This window comes from Odocoileus virginianus, chromosome 33 (assembly GCF_023699985.2).
Source record: "Odocoileus virginianus isolate 20LAN1187 ecotype Illinois chromosome 33, Ovbor_1.2, whole genome shotgun sequence".
Lineage (NCBI taxonomy): Eukaryota > Metazoa > Chordata > Mammalia > Artiodactyla > Cervidae > Odocoileus > Odocoileus virginianus.
The window spans coordinates 1,823,163-1,842,751 of record NC_069706.1 but is presented as its reverse complement, the minus strand read 5'-3'; the positions used below and the strand labels follow the sequence as shown (position 1 = coordinate 1,842,751).

Genomic DNA, 19,589 nt, shown 5'->3' with positions numbered 1-19,589 from the left:
TGTGCTACGGACTTTTAAATATACACAGAATTGAAATAGTTGAATAAATACCACATAACAAAAGTGGAATAAATGGAATTTAACAGTGCTACACATTGCATTGTCTGGAATGCAGTAAATGTGCTAGTTTATTGTACACTTTAATAAGCTAAAAATGCACATTGAAATCTTAGGATAACCAATAAGAGAAGAGCAAGATAACGTACAAATGCTAAACTAACGGAGGAGAAAATAGAAAGCAAAAAAAAAAAAAAAAAACCCACTAAATCAATTCCAAAGACTAGAAAGGAAATAAGAGAATATGGAATTGGTGGGATAAATAGAAGACACTGAGTAATAAGACAGATTTAAAACGAAATGAATTAGAAGTTTATTACTCACTAGAAAAGACCCTGATGATGGGAAAGATTGAAGGCAAAAGAAGGGGGCAGCGGAGAATGAGATGGTCAGATAGCATCACTGACTCAATGGACATGAATCTGAGCAAGAGATAGTGGAGGACAGAGGAGGCTGGCGTGCTGCAATACATGGGGTCGGAAAGAGTTGGACATGAATTAGCAACTGAACAACAACAACAAAGAACTACTTAAAAGATAAAGATACACAAATTAATGTTTTTTAAACTTCAACTATATGCCATTATAAGAAACACATTTAAAATATGTGGCTATATTATGAATGAATGCAAAAGAATGGATAAGGAGAATATCCTTCAAAAATGAGAAACAAAATCATCTCCAGACCAAAATAACTGAGAGCATTTGGTACCAGCATAAAAACAGTAAAGGACATGGGACAGAATGTACTTCAGGCAGCAGGAAAGTCTGAGAAGCACAAGGAAAAAAAAAAAACACAGAAAGAGCTGAATATATATATGAATGTAAATGACCATTGTCTTTGATAAAACAGTAATGTTTTGTGTAATGTTAAAAAAGAGAATTAAAATATATAATGATAGTATAATGTATAAGCTGGTAATGGTAGGATGTGTGTGAATAAAACTAAAGTGTTTCAAAGTCTTGGTATTTTCCAGGAGCAGAGTAAAAGATATTACTTCAGCTGAGACTTTGATAAATTACTTATGTGCATCTCAATATCTAGGCTTACCATTAAAATAATAAAACAAGAAAATATAGTTTCCAACCACTGTGGGGTAGGGAGGAAACTACAGAATAAGCAAAAAATAATCCATAAAAGGGAGAGAATGTCAAACAGACTCAACAGGACTTGTAGAAAATATAAGATAAAATGATAGATATAAATTTTAATATATCATAAGTAATACTCATAAATAGCCTGCATATTCTATTTCAAAGACAAACATTACCAGACTGGGTAAAATAATACTGACCTGGTCTCCTTGCCACTTTATGGCCCAGTGTGGCTGCCTGGGTAGTTTACCAGGGAGGCCCCCTCAAAGCCTTCCTAGCATTGAGCCAGCATTCCTGCTTCATTACATTCAAATAGCTTGGTGGATGAATCAGCCAATGCCAGAGCTGCCCTACCTTGGGAGATCTTTTTTTTTCTTCTTTTAATTGGAGGCTAATTACTTTACAATACTGTGGTGGTTTCTGCCATACATTCACATGAATCAGCCATGGGTGTACATGTGTTCCCCATCCTGAACCCCCTTCCCACCTCCCTCCCCATCTCATCCCTCAGGGTCATCCCAGTGCACCAGCCCTGAGCACCCTGTCTCATGCATCGAACCTGGACTGGTGACCTACTTCACATATGATAATAAACATGTTTCAATGCTATTTTAAATGAAATAATAAACCTTCCTAATTGTCTAAACCAGTCGAGTTTGGGTTATTTGTTACTTAGTGTCAAAAGCAGCCCAACTGATAGGATGCCACTTTTTGCTTTTCATTCCTAGGAATTTATGTTAAAATTATGTTTGTTGGATGATATTACATTCAATATTTTCTACACTAATGAATATCCCTATTATTGGAAGCACTAGTCAGAGGCTGGAAGACTATTCAGTGAGGATGTTACAGAAAGGATTCAAACACAGGGCAACGTTTAAGTACCATTCCAACCCTAAGATTCCTGGAATCTATGGTTTCTGTATTCACTTACCGAATGAAGATTTCTTCCATAGTGGTGACAGAGGCCCCAAAGCTGGCAATGCCCAGCTCTTCCTGCCTCAGTTCCAAGTCAGTAAACAGAGCTTCAAACCTGGAAGGGAACAGCAGGTTTATTCATCAAATAATCCTTATTATTTGAATCCCTCCTTATTACCCTTGGCTTTCTACAAAAGAAAAAGCATGGGTTATGGAGTTAAGAAGATATTTGTTCAAATCTCAATTCTGTCCCTCTTGAGCTTCATAACTCTGAACTTGAATGATGAGCATAAATAATACCATTTACTTCAACACTTTCTGTAAGGATAAATCAAAATACATCTAGCACACTGCAGGTGCAAAGTAAATATTAATTCATCTCTGAAATTGTTTGAAGCATCTTTTTTGACTAAAACACTGTAAGACTAGAAATCAACTACATGAAAAAAAAAACTACAAAATCACAAACACGTGGAGGCTAAACAACATGCTACTAAACAACTGATGAGTCACTGAAGAAATCAAAGAAGAAATTTAAAAACACCTAGAGACAAATGAAAATGAAACCACAATAATACAAAATCTACATGATGTGGCAAAAGAAGTTCTAAGACGGAAGTTTATAGTGATACAAGCCAACCTCAGGAAACAAGAAAATTTTAAAATAAATGACTAAACTTAACCTAAAGGAACAAGAAGAAGAAACAAAACCCAAAGTTAGTAGAAGAAAATAAATCATAAATATTAGAGCAGAAATGAACAAAGATCAAAAGCAAAAGAAAAAAGCATTGAAACTAAGAGGAGTTTCTTTGAAAAGATAAATAAACTGATGAACCTTTAGCTAGATTAAGAAAAATAGAAAGTGGGCCCAAATCAATAAAATCAAAATGAAAAAGGGGAAGCCACAGCAGACACCACAGAAACACAAAGGAATATAAGAAATGTATATGAACAATCATAGACCAATAACATGGACAATAAAGAAGAAATGGGCAAATTCACAGAAACGCGAGACTGAGCCAGGAAGAAATAGAAAATATGAACAGATCAACTATCAGTAATGAAACTGAATCAGAAATAATTTTAAAAAACTCCCAACAAACAAAAGTCCAGGACCAGTTGGCTTCACAGGTGAATTCTACCAAACATTTAGAGAAGAAAAATCCTTCTCAAGCTATCCCAAAAAACTGCAGAGGACATAATGTTTCCAAACTCATTCTATAAGGCCCTGATACCAAAACCAGACAAAGATATCACACACAAAAAGAAAATTACATGCCAATATCACTGATGAGCATAGAAGCGAAAATTCTGAATAAAATATTAGCAAACTGAATTCAACAACATATTAAAAGGTTCACATACTGTGATCAAGTGGGATTTATTTCAGGGATGCAAGGGTTGGTTCAGTATCTACAAATAAATCAATGTGATACACCATATTAAAAAACTAAAGAATAAAACTCATATGATTGTCTCCACAGATGAAGGAAAAGTTTCTGGGCAAAATTCAATATCCATTTATGATAAAAACTCTCCACAGAGTGGGAATAGAAGGAACATTCCTCAACATAATAAAAGCCACATATAAGCCCACAGCTAACATCACACTTGATGTGAAAAACTGAAAGTGTTTCCTCTAAGATCAGGAACAAGAGAAAGATGCTCACTCTCACCACTTTCATTCAACATAGTTTTGGAAGTCCTGGCCACAGCAATTAGATATGAAAAGAAATAGAAGAAATCCAAATTGGAAAGGAAGACGTAAAGCTGTCTCCATTTTCAGGTGACATGATACTATACGTAGAAAATTCTGAAGATGCCATAAAAAAACTACTAGAACTCATCAATGAATTTGTAAAATTTGAAGAATACAAAGTTAATATACAGAACTCTATTGTTCTATATTGTTCTGTTATATATACAGAACTCTATACACTTACAAAAAATTATCAGAAAGGAGATTGAAGGAAACAATTTCATTTACCATCACATAAAGAACATTATAGCCGGGGACAAACATACCTGAGGAGATAAAAGACGAGTACTTGGAAAACCATAAGGCACTGATGAAAGAAATTGAAGACAACACAAAGAGGTAGAAAGATACACTTGTTCTTAGATTGGAAGAATTATTATTGTTAAAATGACCATACAATCCAAGGTAATCTACACATTCAATGCAATCTCTATCAAGATACCAATGACATTTTTGACAGAACTAGAACAAATAATTCTAAAATTTTCATGGAAACACAAGAGGGCCTGAATAGCCAAAGCCATCTTGAGGAAAAAAAGACCAGAGCTGGAAGTATCACATAAAGCGACAGTAATCAGAAGAGTATGGTACTGGCACAAAAACAGACAAGTGGGTCAATGCAACAGAACAGAGAACCCAGAAACAAGCCCATGCAGCTACGGCCAAGCAGCTTACAACAGAGGAGACAAGGACACACGGTGCGGAAGCACCGTCTCTTTGTTAAGCTGTGCTGAGAAATAAACTGGACAGCTACGTGTAAAAGAATGAAATTAGAACATTTTCTCACACCATATACAAAAATAAACTCAAAATGGACTAAGACCTAAATGTAAGACCAGAAATCATAAAACTCCGAGAAGAAAACAAAGGCAGAACACAGTTTCACATAAACCGTAACAATATTTTTTTGGATCTATATCCTAAAGCAAAGGAAACAAAAGCAAAAACAAATGGGACTTAATACTATTGACAAAAAAAAAAGATTAGCTACTGAAATGGGAAAAAATATTTGCAAATAGTATATAGACTGATAAGGGGTTAATATCCAAAAACATATAAATGGCTCACTGAACTCAATATCAAAAAGACAAACAACCTAATTTTAAAACGGGCAGAAGACCTGAATAGGCATTTTTCCAGCTTGCATGGAAGGGTGTGAAAGTCACTGTGAAGTAGACTGAGTAATGCATGGGCAATGAGATAAAGCAAGCAACATGATTAACCTATTTTTAGAGAGCTTCAACTGCGCAGGGTTACAGGACATGGAGTGGTGGCTGGAAAGAGAGGCAGGCTCAAGACAGTGTATCTCCAGAGCACACAAATATGTCTGTGGACATGAGCCAAAGACAGAGAAGTTGATGATGTAGATGAAAGAGGAAATAATCAAACCAGCAAACTCCCAAGTGGCTGAGTACTTGAGCTGGTGTTGAAAAAAGCAAGTCTGTAGGTCTGTTAAAAGGGATAAATAGAGTACTTGTCAGATGGTGTTTACTTTCTCAATGAAGTATAACTAAGATTCCTATCCAAAAGAAACATGAGGACTGAGGAGAGGGAGAGTGGGACATGTTGGGAACAAGTCTGAGGTCTGAAATAACTACAAGATTGACCTCGGCTCCCACCCCACATCGAAAATCCACTTATAACTTTATAGTTAGCCCTCCAAATCCAAGTGTTCTGCATACACAGATTTAACCAAATGAGGGGTAGTGTAGTACCATAATAACCTATTTATTGAAAAATCCAGGTATAAGTGGACTCACACAGTTCAAACCTATGTTGTTCAAGGGTCAACTGTAATATAAAGGAAAATCAAGTAGTTTTCATCTGAGCTCAGTTACTTGGGTACCTGTAATTAGAGCTCACGCAGTCAAGGGCCCCTTTGACACCATCATAAAGAATTTGATTTCAATCTGAAAGCAGCTGGGAGCCATCAGGGGTTTTCAAGGAGGGAGGGAGCATGATCGAAAGGCTTCGCTGGTGGCTCAGATGGCAAAGAACCCTCCGGCCAATGCAGGAGATGCAGGTTTGATCCCTGGGTCAGGAAGATCCCCTGCAGAAGGAAATGGCAACCCACTCCAGTATTCCTCCCTGGGAAATCCCATGGACAGAGGAACCTGGCGGGCTACAATACATGGGGCTGCAAAAGAGTCAGACATGACTTAGTGACTAAACAGCAACAACAGAGTCCTGTATTTTCAAATGCACTCTGGCTGGAGTGCGGTGTCTTTCTAGGAAATATCAAAGGCCTAGAGATCCAGACCATTACAGAATTGAGAGCCCTTGGTGAGGACAGGGATGGGAGAGATGACTGAACACTGAGCATACGCAAACAATTACTCCAGCCCTCTCAGGTCCATACCTGTGCATGCTCTCTTTAGGAAGTATAAATGTTAGTTCTTCTCCAATGCTAGACTGGAAAACTGCATATGGTATGTGCTGGTAAATCAGAAGAGAAATCTTCTCTGTGTCACAATGTGGTTTTCTTACCAGAGTTATATAATATCCCGCACCTGAAACATTTAAAACATCATAAAACGGTTTTTCTCTTTTTAGTTACACTTTGTTCTATAGCCTAGAACAGGACAGCTCCATAGGCTAGACAAGCTGGAGACCTGTGGTGGATTTGCCTTGGAAGGTCTATAATACTATTCTTTAGTCTCTCCTTTGACTCCATAGTTGGGAGGTGATAACAGCATTTAGCAACACTAGGCAAAATAAAGGAGGGATGCATTAAAGGCAACACTGCTTAAGGGATAACTAATGTGGGGAGGTGAAAATTGAGCAGGGAGAGACCCTGAACATTAAAGCTAAGAACAAAAATATCTCTTTCATAATTGAATTATGTTTTGAGAACACATACCCTATGGTATTCTAAACATTCTTTCAGAAGCTACTAGTAACACTTGTTACTACATTGCTGGCACTGTAGTCATTCAACAAACATTCACTGAGCTCTTATGACATGACAGGCACTTTTCTAGATACTGAGCATATAGCAGGAGATCAAACAGCCAAAAATCCCTACTCTCACTCAAGGAGCTTTCATTACAGGAACGTGAGACATGTGATAAGGTAAATAAGTAAATCAAGACCATGCTAGTGACAAGTGCTAAGGCAAAAGATGAACAGGAAGGGGATACAGAATATTGGGGATCGTGACTTTAAAGGTGGGGAAGGCCTCACTGAGAATGTGACATCTCTGAAAGGACTGAAGACCTGAGGAAGAGGAGGAGGCGTGGCGATACGTGGTCTGGGATGAAGGAGGCGGCCCATGTCCTGGATCAGAAAGGGGGCCCTGAGGCGGGAGCAGAAGAATATCAGGAGAAATGGCTGGGGTAGCAGGACCAGGCTAAGCAAGGCATCTGGGCAACTCCCAGGACCCTGTCTTTTCCTTGCAGAAAGTGGGATGGGAAGTTATCAGTGGACTGAGCAGCAGAGTGGCACGCTCATTCTGACAAGTGGGCCAGAGGCCAGGCGTGGGCTAGAAGCAAATTCCCTGATCCAGGCAGGGAGACAGTAGGCTGGGCCAGGGTGTCAGGAAGTCAAGGCCACTGGGGTTGGCAGATGGATCAGATATGGGCTATGACACACAGAGGGTCAGGCGCCCTGAGGTTCTGGCCCAGCGGCTAAAAGGATGGAGCTGCCTTTACTGTGGGTGAGCTGGTATGTTGGTCAAGAGCTGGAGTTCAGCTGTGCATCAGCCACGGACAGTCCAACAGGCAGGTTCACTCTCTGGGGTGTGGAGAGTCAGCAGTAGAGGCACCAAGCTGGAGCTCCGCTGAGAGGTCCTGCGCAGACACGCTTCAGCACAGACACATGTCAGTCAGGACCCTGAGTGAGACCGCTGAGTCAGTGAGCAGGGGAAAAACAGTGAAGCAGCCTGGGCGCTTCCAAGCCTAGCAGCAGAAGTGATGCAGAGGAGCAGTCAGAGACGCTAGAGGGAAACCCAGAGGGCTGGGGTCCAGGAATGCAGGGGGATGTCTGTGGTGGGATGTCCAGCAGGAGTGCACCACGCTGTGGAGAGGACAACTCACCCTATGCAGGCATTAGGTCCCTCTTTGAGGAACATGGTCTCTTAATCGTCATTTTAATAAAGGAAAACAATAGAATGGGAAAGACTAGAGATCTCTTCAAGAAAATTAGAGATATCAACAGAATATTTCATCCAAATAGGGGCACAATAAAGGACAGAAACAGTATGGACCTAACAGAAGGAGAAGATATTAAGAAGAGGTGTCAAGAATACACAGGAGAACTATACAAAAAAGATCATCACGACCCAGATAAACACAATGGTATGATCACTCACCCAGAGCCAGATACCCTGGAATGTGAAGTCAAGTGGGCCTTAGGAAGTATCACAAGGAATAAAGCTAGTGGAGGTGATGGAATTCCAGCTGAGCTATTTCAATTCTTAAAAGATGATGCTACACACCAAGGAAACCAGATCTGAAAGAGACACGTGCACCCCAATGTTCATCGCAGCACTGTTTATAATAGCCAGGACATGGAAGCAACCCAGATGCCCATCAGCAGACGAATGGATGAGGAAGCTGTGGTACATATACACCATGGAATATTACTCAGCCATTAAAAAGAATTCATTTGAATCAGTTCTAATGAGATGGATGAAACTGGAGCCCATTATACAGAGCGAAGTAAGCCAGAAAGATAAAGACCATTACAGTATACTAACACATATATATGGACTTTAGAAAGATGGTAATGATAACCCTACATGCAAAACAGAAAAAGAGACTCAGATGTATAGAACGGACTTTTGGACTCTGTGGAAGGCGAGGGTGGGATGTTTCGAAAGAACAGCATCAAAACATGTGTATTATCTAGGGTGAAACAGATCACCAGCCCGGGTTGGATGCATGAGACAAGTGCTCGGGCCTGGTGCACTGGGAAGACCCATAGGGAGTGGGTAGAGAGGGAGGTGGGAGGGGGGACTTGGATGGGGAATACATGTAAATCCATGGCTAATTCATTTCAATGTATAACAAAAACTACTGTAATGATGTAAAGTAATTAGCCTCCAACTAATAAAAATAAATGGAAAAATAAAATTAAAAAAAAAAAAGATGATGCTGTGAAAGTGCAGCACTTAATATGCCAACAAGTTCAGAAAATTCAGCAGTGGCCACAGGACTCGAAAAGGTCAGTTTTCATTCCAATCACAAAGAAAGGCAATGCCAAAGAATGCTCAAACTACTGCACAATTGCACTCATCTCACACACTAGCAAAGTAATGCTCAAAATTATCCAAGTGAGGCTTCAGCAGTACGTGAACCATGAACTTCCAGACGTTCAAGCTAGATTTAGAAAAGGCAGAGGAAGCAGAGATCAAATTGCCAACATCCATTGGATCATTGATAAAGCAAGAGAATTCCAGAAAAGCATCTACTTCTGCTTTATTGATTACACCAAAGTCTTTGACTGTGTAGCTCACAATAAACTGTGGAAAATTCTTCAAGAGATGGGAATACAGATCACCTGACCTGCCCCCTGAGAAATCTATATGCAAGTCAAGAAGCAACAGTTAGAACTGGACATGGAAGAAGAGACTGGTTCCAAATTGGGAAATGAGTACGTCAAGCCTGTATATTGTCACTCTGTTTACTTAACTTATATGCAGAGTACATTGTGCAAAATGCCAGGCTGGGTGAAGCACAAGCTGGAATCACAATTGCCAGAGGAAATACCAATAACCTCAGATATGTAGATGATACCACCCTTATGGCAGATAGTGAAGAAGAACTAAAGAGCCTCTTGATGAAAGTGAAAGAGGAGAGTGAAAAAGCTGGCTTAAAACTCAACATTCAAAAAACTAAGATCATGGCAACTGGTCCCATCACTTCATGGCAAATAGATGGAGAAACAATGCAAACAGTGACAGACTTTATTTTCTCGGGCTCCAAAATCACTGCAGATGGTGACCACAGCCATGAAATTAAAAAACACTTGCTCCTTGGAAGAAAAGCTATCACCAACTTACACAGAATATTAAAAAACAGAGACATTACTTTGCCAACAAAGGTCCATCTAGTCAAAACTATTGTTTTCCAGTAGTCATGTATGGATGTGAGAGTTGGACTATAAAGAAATCTGAGAGCTGAAGAATTGCTGCTTTTGAACTGTGGTGTTGGAGAAGACTCTTGAGAGTCCCTTGGACTGCAAGGTGATCCAACAAGTTCATCCTAAAGGAAATCAGTCCTGAATATTCATTGGAAGGACTGATGCTGAAGCTGAAATTCCAATACTTTGGCCACCTGATGTGGAGAGCTGACTCATTTGAAAAGACCCTGATGCTGGGAAAGATTGAAGGCAGGAGAAGGGGATGACAGAGGATGAGATGGTTGGATGGCATCACTGACTAGATGGATATGAGTTTGAGTAAGCTCTGGGAGATGGTGATGGACAGAGAAGCCTGGCATGCTGCAGTTCATGGGGTCGCAAAGAGCCGGACACAACTGAGCGACTGAACTGAACTGAAACTAAGGCTACAAAACGATGAACTATCTTGGTAACAAGGGTGAAGAGGGAGTAAACTACCAGCATGGAGCTCAGGTACAGGCTTTCTGATTCCAAGTCTCAGAGATTCTTTCCACTCTCTTCCTCCTCATTCTCACAGCCCCTCTGCCTGGGCCTCAGGTCTCCACCCACAGGGAGCAGACAGGCCGTCTAGAGAAGGCTGCTCCCCACCTGACCTCAGGGGCCCTCAGGGAACGTGACCAGCGGACACTTTCTCCCACACCTGGACCAGCCACGCGGACCCCGTGCGGAATGGACTTTTGGTTGCCTGTCTGCCCTGCTCACCATATTTCTCCTTGAGGAACAGCGACGATCCACAGCACTGCAGCTCCCCCTTGGCCATGATTGCAATGCGGTCCCCCAGCAGGTCGGCCTCGTCCATGAAGTGGGTGGTCAGCAGGATGGTGCGGTTGCTCTTGTGCTGCTGCAGAAGGTCCCAGATGGCCCTCCTGGAGATGGCGTCCACGCCCGAGGTGGGCTCGTCCAGTATCAGCACCTGGAGGGCGGAGGGGCGGCATCGTAAGGATGGCAGAGCCCCGCCAGGGCTGCAGGCCGTGCTGCAGGCCCCCCGGGGCCTACCTTGGAGCCCGCGATGAGGGCAATGCCGATGGAGAGCTTGCGCCGCATCCCGCCACTCAGAAACTTGCTCTGGGAGTCCCGCTTCTCCTCCAGCCCGAGCACGTGCAGCATGCGTTTGACCTCCTCAGGGCACTTCTGACGTGGCAAGCCTTTCAGCTGAAACGGCAGGGAGGGAGATCCAGCCAGGGCTTCCAACGGGGCCAGGGACCGCCCAACAAGCATTTTGCTTGTAGAGCAGTACCCCCTTATCTCCCTTATCTGAGATTTTTCTTTCCACAGTTTTAGTTACCCACTACCCACAGTGAACCATGGCCTGAAAACATTAAATAAAAAATTAACAGAAATAAACTCAAAAGTTTTAAATCGTGCACACCATTCTGAACACTGAAATCGTGTGCCATGCTGCTCTGTCCTGCCCAGGATCCCCACCCATGGACATCGTCTACTTTTGACATCCAACCACCATCAACACTTCCATGATCTGATGATCCAGGATCACCTGGAGCCTGGATCCTCCTTTTGATGAATCAGCCTAAAGCTGTGTCACAATGCCTGAAATCCTTCACCTCACTTCATCTCATCACATGGGCATCTTACCATGTCAAATCACAAGAACAGCGCGTGCATGCTAAGTCGCTTCAGTCGTGTCCGACTTTGCAACTCCACGGGCTGTAGCCCCCCAGGCTCCTCTGTCCACGGGATTCTCCAGGCAAGAATACTGGAGTGGGTTGCCATGTCCTCCTCCAGGGGATCTTCCTGACCTAGGGATCAAACCCAAACTCTTATATCTCCTGCACTGGCAGGTGGGTTCTTTACCACTAGCACCACCTTTTAGTACAATAAAAAATTTGAGAGAGAGAGAGATCACATTCACATAACTTTTATTACAGCCCATCAGGCTCCTCTGTCCATGGAATTCTCCAGGCAAGAATACTGCAGTTGGTGGCCATCTGCTTCTCCAGGTACTCTTCTTGACATAGGGATTGAACCTGGGTTTCCTGCATTGCAGGCGGATTCTCTACCATCCGAGCCACCAGGGAAGCTCCTTTATTACAGTATATTGTTATAATTGTTCTATTTTATTGATTGTTGTTAATGTCTTGCTGTGCTTAATTTATAAATTAAACTTTGTCATAGGTTGCAAGTACAGGAAAAAAACAGAGGACATATAGACTTTGGTACTATCTGAGATTTCAGGCATCCACTGGTGGTGTTGGAGCAAATCCCCCACAAATAAGGGGGGGCTATCATATATACATAAACCATACATGAGAAAAATACACAGTAAACTTACTACCTTTAGGGAAAGGGATACAAGGTTTTTGCATCTTTTTATTCCACAAGCTGTGAGGTATGTGGGATCTTAGTTCCCTGACCAGGGATTGACCCTGGGCCATTGGTAGTGAAAGGGCAGAGTCTTAACCACTTGACTGCCAGAGAAGACCTTGCTTTTGCATCTTGAACCATCTAAATAAATGACTTATTAATACTAAATACTACAGCATATTAAAAGTGTTATACACTATGACCAAGTGGGATTTATCCCAGGAATGCAAGAAAGGTTCAATATATTAAGAATCATTTTAAGTATTAAATAATAAAGAATCTGGCTGGTGTCTGTCCCCAGTTACTGGGAGGAGCCTCTAAATCCTGGGAGTGATGGTATGTCTTTGTTATTCCTCGTAGTACCCTCAGGTCACACCTGCTACTGAAGTGATAAAGATCCAGGCTGGTCATACCAGAAAAATCAACCATATGATTTGAGAGCTGGGGCTTTGAGCCAGGTTATCAGTCTGATCTCCCGACTGCTAGGAGGGAGAGAGTGCAGATTAAGTTTAGTCACGAGGTTCATGATTTGATCATGAACCTATGTAATGAAATTCCAATAAAAACTAGACACTTAGGTGAAACTTAGGTGAGTTACTCTCTCTACAGTGATGTGCCAAGAGGGTGACACACCCTTAAGACATGGAAGCTTTTCATTTGGGACCCTCCCAGACATCACCCTGCATGTCTATTCTCTTGGCTGGTCCTAATTTACATATCCTTTATAATATACACATATAATATACAATATAGTCCTGAATTCTGTGAGTCATTCTAGTGAATTAGTGAAACTGAGGAGTCAGTGGGAACTCCTAAATTTGTAGTCAGGTTCTTGGAAGTGTTTTGCTTGGGAACCCCAAGCTCTGGCTATTTTCTGAAGTGGCAGCAGTCTTGTGGGGAGCAGTCTGTGCCTGTAGCATGTGAAGTGTGCACTGACTCCATCGTTAGTGTTGAACTGCATTGCAGTGATACAGCATATTAGAAGAATAAAAAGTTGAAGGGGCAAGCTGATCCTAGAATTTAAATGGAAATGCAAGGGATCTGGAACAGGCAAAACAATCTTGAAAACAAACAAAAAAGAGTTGGAGGACTCACATTCTTTGATTTCAAAACTTACTACAGGGACTTCTCTGGTGGTCTAGGGGCAAAAACTCCCATGTGCCTAATGCAGGGGGCCCAGGTTTGATCAGGGAACTAGATCCCAAATGCCTCAACTAAGACCTGGCACAGCCAAATAAATAAATAAATATTTTTTAAAAATTTACTACAGAGCTATAGTAATTAAGAAATTGTGGTATTGGCATAAGGATAGATGCATAGACCAATGAAACAGAGTTGAGAGTCCAGGAATAATCCCATATATCTATGGTCAATTGATTTCTGACAAAGGTGCCAAGACCATTCAATGGGGAAAGAATGGTCTTTTCAACAAATGGTGCTGGACAACCGAATATCCACATGCAAAAGAATGAATTTGACCTCTATCTCACACCATCTAAAAATTAGCTCAAAATGTATCAAAGACCTAAATGTAAGAACTAATGTAACAAACTCTCAGAAGGAAACAGGTGTAAATCCCAGGCAATGCTTTTTAAAATATGACATCAAGAGCATAACAACTAAAGAAAATACAGATACACTGAATTTTATCAGAATTCAAAACTTTTGTGCATCAAAGGACATTATCAACAAAGGGAAAAGAAAATGCACAGAAATGGGAGAAAGTTTTTTGCAAATCATATAGTTGATAAGGATCTACCATCGAGAACACACAAAAAATTCTCAAAGCTAAACTACAAAGAGATAAGCAACCCAACTGAAAAATGGGCAAAGGACTTTAATAGACATTTCTCCAAGTAAATAAATAAATGGCCAATAAGCAAATGAAAAGATGCTTAATATCATTATAGTCATTGGAGAAATGTAAATCAAACCCACCATGAGATACCAATTTATGGCACCTAGAATGGAAGCATCTCAGAAAGTTTTTTAAAAAGTTAAACACAGAGGTAGATCTTATGACCCATGAATTTCAATACTAGGTATATACTCCAAAGAACTCAAACTAGGTGTTTAAACAAAAACTTGAACACTAGTATTCATGGTATTATTCACATGGCCAAAAGGTACAACCCAGGGGTCCATCAGCTGATGAATGGATAACCAAGATATGGCATACAATTCCATACAATGGAACATTATTCCGTCATTGAAAGGAGTAAAGTATTGATACATGCCGAAATATGGATAATTCTTGAACACTTTAAGTGAAAGAAACCAGACACAGACAGTCACATTTTGTGTGATTCCATTCATATGAACTACTCAGAATAGTCAAATCTACAGTGACAGAAAGCAGATTAGTGGTTTCCAGGGGCTGGGGGGAAGGAAGAATGGGGAGTGATCACTGATGGATCCAGGTTTCTTTTCAGGGAGATGAAAATATTCTGTAGTTAGAGAGTGATGATGAGCACTGTGAATGTAGTTTTTAAAACTACTGAATTTTATATTGCAAAATAAGCAAAATGATGAATTTTATGATATGTGAATTTCATCAATGAAGTAAATAGACTAAAACAATATTTTCTAGAAACTTTTTAATTCAAAGATTTTAAATGCCACACCCCTTCCTCTTTCTGAATGTTTAGGGAATAGTGTCCATAAGAGGTTTCAAGTCCCTCTGAGGTTGAGTCAGAAAGTTGCAAGTTATCTTACCATCCTTAAAAGTGGATACAGAGGAAACCAAGTCTATCACCCACTGACTCACCTGAGCATAGAAATGAAGATGTTCTGCTACAGTCAAGTTATCATACAAGATATCATGCTGGGGGCACCAGCCCATGCTCTTCCGGATTTGAAGCATGTCTTGAGAAATTTCATATCCATTGATAAATGCCTTTCCACTTGAAGGAGTAATAAGTCCTAGAGGCAAGTGGAAGACATAATATCCTGAAGTCACTGTCATTCAGAGCCACAACAATACAAAGGCTTAATGATGACCTCTGCTTTGTCTGCTGCTCTTACACACACTATCCTATGTTTCATGTCACAGTCAGCAGCATCCAAGGAGTATATGTTCCATGACAGTGTACAAGGACATTTAGGGGTAGTAGAAACAGGTGTCCTTCCTGCTTTTGATGAGTTCCAATTTGGTTAACTGAGTAAAATACACATGGGTGTTTGTAATTACACTGCTGTAAGAATTAATAATATGGACACATATTTCTGTAAAGTTGCAGGATAAAAATATTAATATATAAAAATCTGTTGCATTTTTATACAGTAACAATGAAATATCAGAAAAAGGACTGAAGGAAACAATCCCATTTACCATCACATAAAAAAGAACACAATACCTAGGAATAAACCTACCTAAGGAGATAATAAAAAAATGTGAATCTGGAAAACTGTAAGACACTGATGAAAGCAACTGAAGACAATACCAACAGATGTAAAGACCTACCACGCTCGTGGATTGGAAGAGTTATTACTGTTACAATCACCGAACTACCAAGGCTACCTACAGGTCCAATGCCATCCGTATCAAATTATCAAAGGCATTTTTTTCTCACAGAACTGGGACAAAAAGATGGTTTTAATTTGTATGAAAACACAAAAGAACCTGGATCACCAAAACAATCTTGATAAAGAAGAATGGAATAGGAGGAATCATGCTCCCTGACTTCACACTATACTACAAAACTACAGTAATCAAAACAGTATGATACTGGCATGAAAACAGACACATACATCAATGGAATAGGATAGAAAGCCAGAAACAAATCCATGCACTTATGGTCAATTAATCTATGACAAAGGAGGCAAGAATATACAATGTAGAAAAGACAGTCTCTTCAATAAGTGGTGGTGAGGTAATTGGGATATTTACATGTAAAAGAATAAAATTGGAACATTTTCTCACACCATATACAAAAATAAACTTAAAATAAAACTAAATGTAAGACTGGCTACTCTCAAACTCCTAAAAGAAAACAGAAAATTCTTTGACATAAATTATAACAATACTTTTTTGGATCTGTCTTCTAAGGCAAGAAAAACATAAAAATAAACAAATGGGATCCAAAAGCTTTCGCACAGCAAAGAAAATCATAAACAAAACAAAAAGACAACCTACATAATGGAAGAAAATATTTGCAAATGATGTATCGACGAGGGATTAATATTTCCAAAATATACAAATAACTTACACTGATTAATATAAAAAACAATTCAATCAAGAAATGGGCAGAAAATCTAAATAAACATTTCTCCAAAGAAGACATATAGATGGCCAACAGGCATATGAGAAGACACTCAATATCGCTAATTATTAGAGAAATACAAAGCGAAACCACAACAAAGTATTACCTTACACAAGTCAAAATGGCCATCTTAACTTCAAAAAATTTACAAATAGCTTTCTGAAGAACCGGCAAGATGGCGTAAGTGGAACAGAAGAAGTGGACCTTCCGCAAGTTCACCTACCGCAGCGTAGACCTCGACCAGCTGCTGGACTTGTCCTATGAGCAACTGATGCAGCTATACAGTGCGCGCCAGCGACGGCGGCTGAACCGCGGCCTGCGGAGGAAGCAGCACTCGCTGCTGAAGCGGCTGCGCAAGGCCAAGATGCGCTGCCCATGGAGAAGCCCGAGGTCGTGAAGAGGCACCTGCGCGACATGATCATTCTGCCCGAGATGGTGGGCAGCATGGTGGGTGTCTACAACGGCAAGACCTTCAACCAGGTGGAAATCAAGCCTGAGATGATCGGCCACTACCTGGGCAAGTTCTCCATCACCTACAAGCCCGTGAAACACGGCCGGCCCGGTATCGGGGCTACCCATTCCTCCCGCTTCATCCCCCTCAAGTAACCTGCTGGCCAATAAAAGCAGAGATTTCTCTAAAAAAAAAAAAAAAAAAAAAAAAATTTACAAATAATAAATGCTGGTGAGGGTATGAAGAAAAGGGAAACTTTCTACACTGTTGGCGAGAATGTAAATTAGTGCAGCCACTATGAGAAACAGTCTGGAGGTTCCTTAAAAAACTAAAAACAGGATTACCATATGATCCAAACAATCTTACTCCTGGGCATATACCTGGAAAAGACAAAAACTAATTCAAAAAAATACATGCACCCCATGTTCATAGCAGCACTGTTCACTGTCAAGACATGGAAACAACCTAAATGTCCATCAACAAAAGAATGGATAAAGAAGGCTTTACTCAGATATAAAAAAAGAATAAAATAATGCCATTTGTAGCAACATGGATGGACCTAAAGATATTATACTAAGTGAAGGCAGAAAATGCAAGACAAATATCATATTACTTATATATGGAATCTAAAAAAAAAATGAATACAAATAAACTTATTTACAGAACAGAAACAGACTCCCAGACATAGAAAACAAACTTACAGTTACCAAAGGGGAAAGGGGGGGATAAATTAGGAGCTTGGGATTAACACACATACATCACTATAGATAGATAATGGAGAAGGAAACGGCAACCCACTCCAGTGTTCTTGCCTGGAGAATCCCAGGGACGGCGGAGCCTGGTAGGCTGCCGTCTATGGGTTCGCACAGAGGTGGACATGACTGAAGTGACTTAGCATAGATAGATAAACTATATTTTAGCACAGGGAACTATATTCATTAATATCCTGTAATGACCTATAATGGAAAAGAATCTGAAAAAAGAATATATATGTGTGTGTGTGTCCCAATACCAAAGGCACCTCAGACCAAGCTTCACAATATCACTGCTCCAATGTTTTCAGTGGAAGGTGTGTTAGCAACCTGTGAGGAGGGTTGTGGCAGCTGGACTCTGAGGAGCTCACAGCTCTCCAGATGTCTGGTGTTCTGTGTCCAAAACCAGTGGAGGAACTGATTGGCTTTCAGAGCTCCTTGAGATTTGGAAATGTATCTTGCTGGTTTTGTACAGAGCCTTACATGGGTTAACCCTTCAATAAATACATTTTTCTTGAATGAATGAGTTTTCAAATATCACAGATATTATTTTAGTGATGAGAAGAATTATTTAGGCATAAAAATTATTCTGAAACAGACAACTTCAGCATAATTCACCAGGTATCACTCTAAATGGGCCCCTGGCAATCAAAGTATGATTTGTTTGGATGAAATGTTTGGTTGAGGGATCAGTGGTGCCTCACTGTACTGGAAGGTTCTGCCTGGAAGGAAACATGCCCAGCAGTGTTCACAGTTTCCTGGAAGTGTTTGGAACTAAGTACCTCAGACTGACTGAAAAAGTTAGATATTCTCTTCTCCTAACACAGGGTAATGTGAATCACTAGATGGTAAAAAACAAACAACAAACAAAAATGTCAGGGAAATCCAATGATGGGAAATGGAGCCAAAAAATCTTGATCTGGATCAAGGATCTCTCCAGGGCCTCCCTGGGAGAGCTGATCCACACGCACCTGTGAGAATGCTGCAGGTGGTGGTCTTGCCCGCTCCGTTGTGGCCTAGGAGAACCGTGATCTGGCCCTGGTATAGATTCATGGTCAGGTCTTTGACTGCCATATGTTCATCCTTTCCCTTGTAGAACACCTGTTGAAAAGCCAAGTTTGATAGCGTAACACACACATACCTGTGGCGTTTATGAAGAACCTATGACAGGCCGAGCACCCACACCAATTTCCCCAGAAAGTTCAACAGTGGAACTCCAAGTGGAAATCTACAAAGGGAGCCCTTTCTTTCAGAGCTTAGCTGCCTGGAGCAACTGAGGACCAGCAAGGCTAGGGGGATTTCTCTGGCCTCTGGAAACTGGTGGGAGAGCAACAGGACCACAGAGGCCAGAGTTCAAGGATGAAGGGCCTGGAGCTGGAATGAGATCATCTCCCTGCTTCTCAAGCGTACCTTGCTCCTTAATGCTGGCCAAGCCCCTGAGAAAGGGTACCTTGCCTCTTCCGTGGGCAGTGTTGTCCTAGGGAGAGAACCCCAGACAGACTGGCCTGTTTTTATTTTTTTCTTATTATACAAGTAATCCATTTATAAGAGCATAAAGAAGAAAATGAAATCACCCACAATGCTGTCTGCAGAGGTAACATCACCTTTCAGCCTAAGACTTAGCCAATTTCAGGGCCAGGTGCGGGGTCTGGAGTGCAGACGCTATAGCTGGGTGAGACCTGGGTGTCACTCCTCCCCACAATTCATCTACTGCATTTTGGAGCAGGATGCTGAGTAAAGAAAGCTGGCAGACTTCCTTGCCCCCAGCACCATTTGGTGTGATTATTATGAATCAAGTGTGACAGGCCTCTTCCCTGACTTCTCAGTCTCCTTTCTGAAGTCGAGGTGGACACT

General features: G+C 40.9%; 1 protein-coding gene and 1 pseudogene across 4 annotated transcripts in view; one reads left to right on the top strand and one right to left on the bottom strand.

The window, feature by feature from the left end:
• LOC110123192 (ATP-binding cassette sub-family A member 17-like) overlaps positions 1 to 19,589 on the bottom strand; it is a 99,956-nt gene that overhangs the window by 34,770 nt on the left and 45,597 nt on the right. For all 4 annotated transcript variants that reach the window (XM_070460250.1, XM_070460249.1, XM_070460252.1 and 1 more), the window contains 6 exons: positions 18,707 to 18,836; positions 15,038 to 15,192; positions 10,945 to 11,100; positions 10,651 to 10,861; positions 6,188 to 6,338; positions 2,086 to 2,184 (listed from right to left, as the gene is read on the bottom strand). In XM_070460250.1, coding sequence (XP_070316351.1) covers positions 2,086 to 2,184; positions 6,188 to 6,338; positions 10,651 to 10,861; positions 10,945 to 11,100; positions 15,038 to 15,192; positions 18,707 to 18,836 — 902 coding nt within the window. The remainder of the gene's footprint in view (positions 1 to 2,085; positions 2,185 to 6,187; positions 6,339 to 10,650; positions 10,862 to 10,944; positions 11,101 to 15,037; positions 15,193 to 18,706; positions 18,837 to 19,589) is intronic.
• Positions 16,708 to 17,199, top strand: LOC110123191 (small ribosomal subunit protein uS19 pseudogene; annotated as a pseudogene).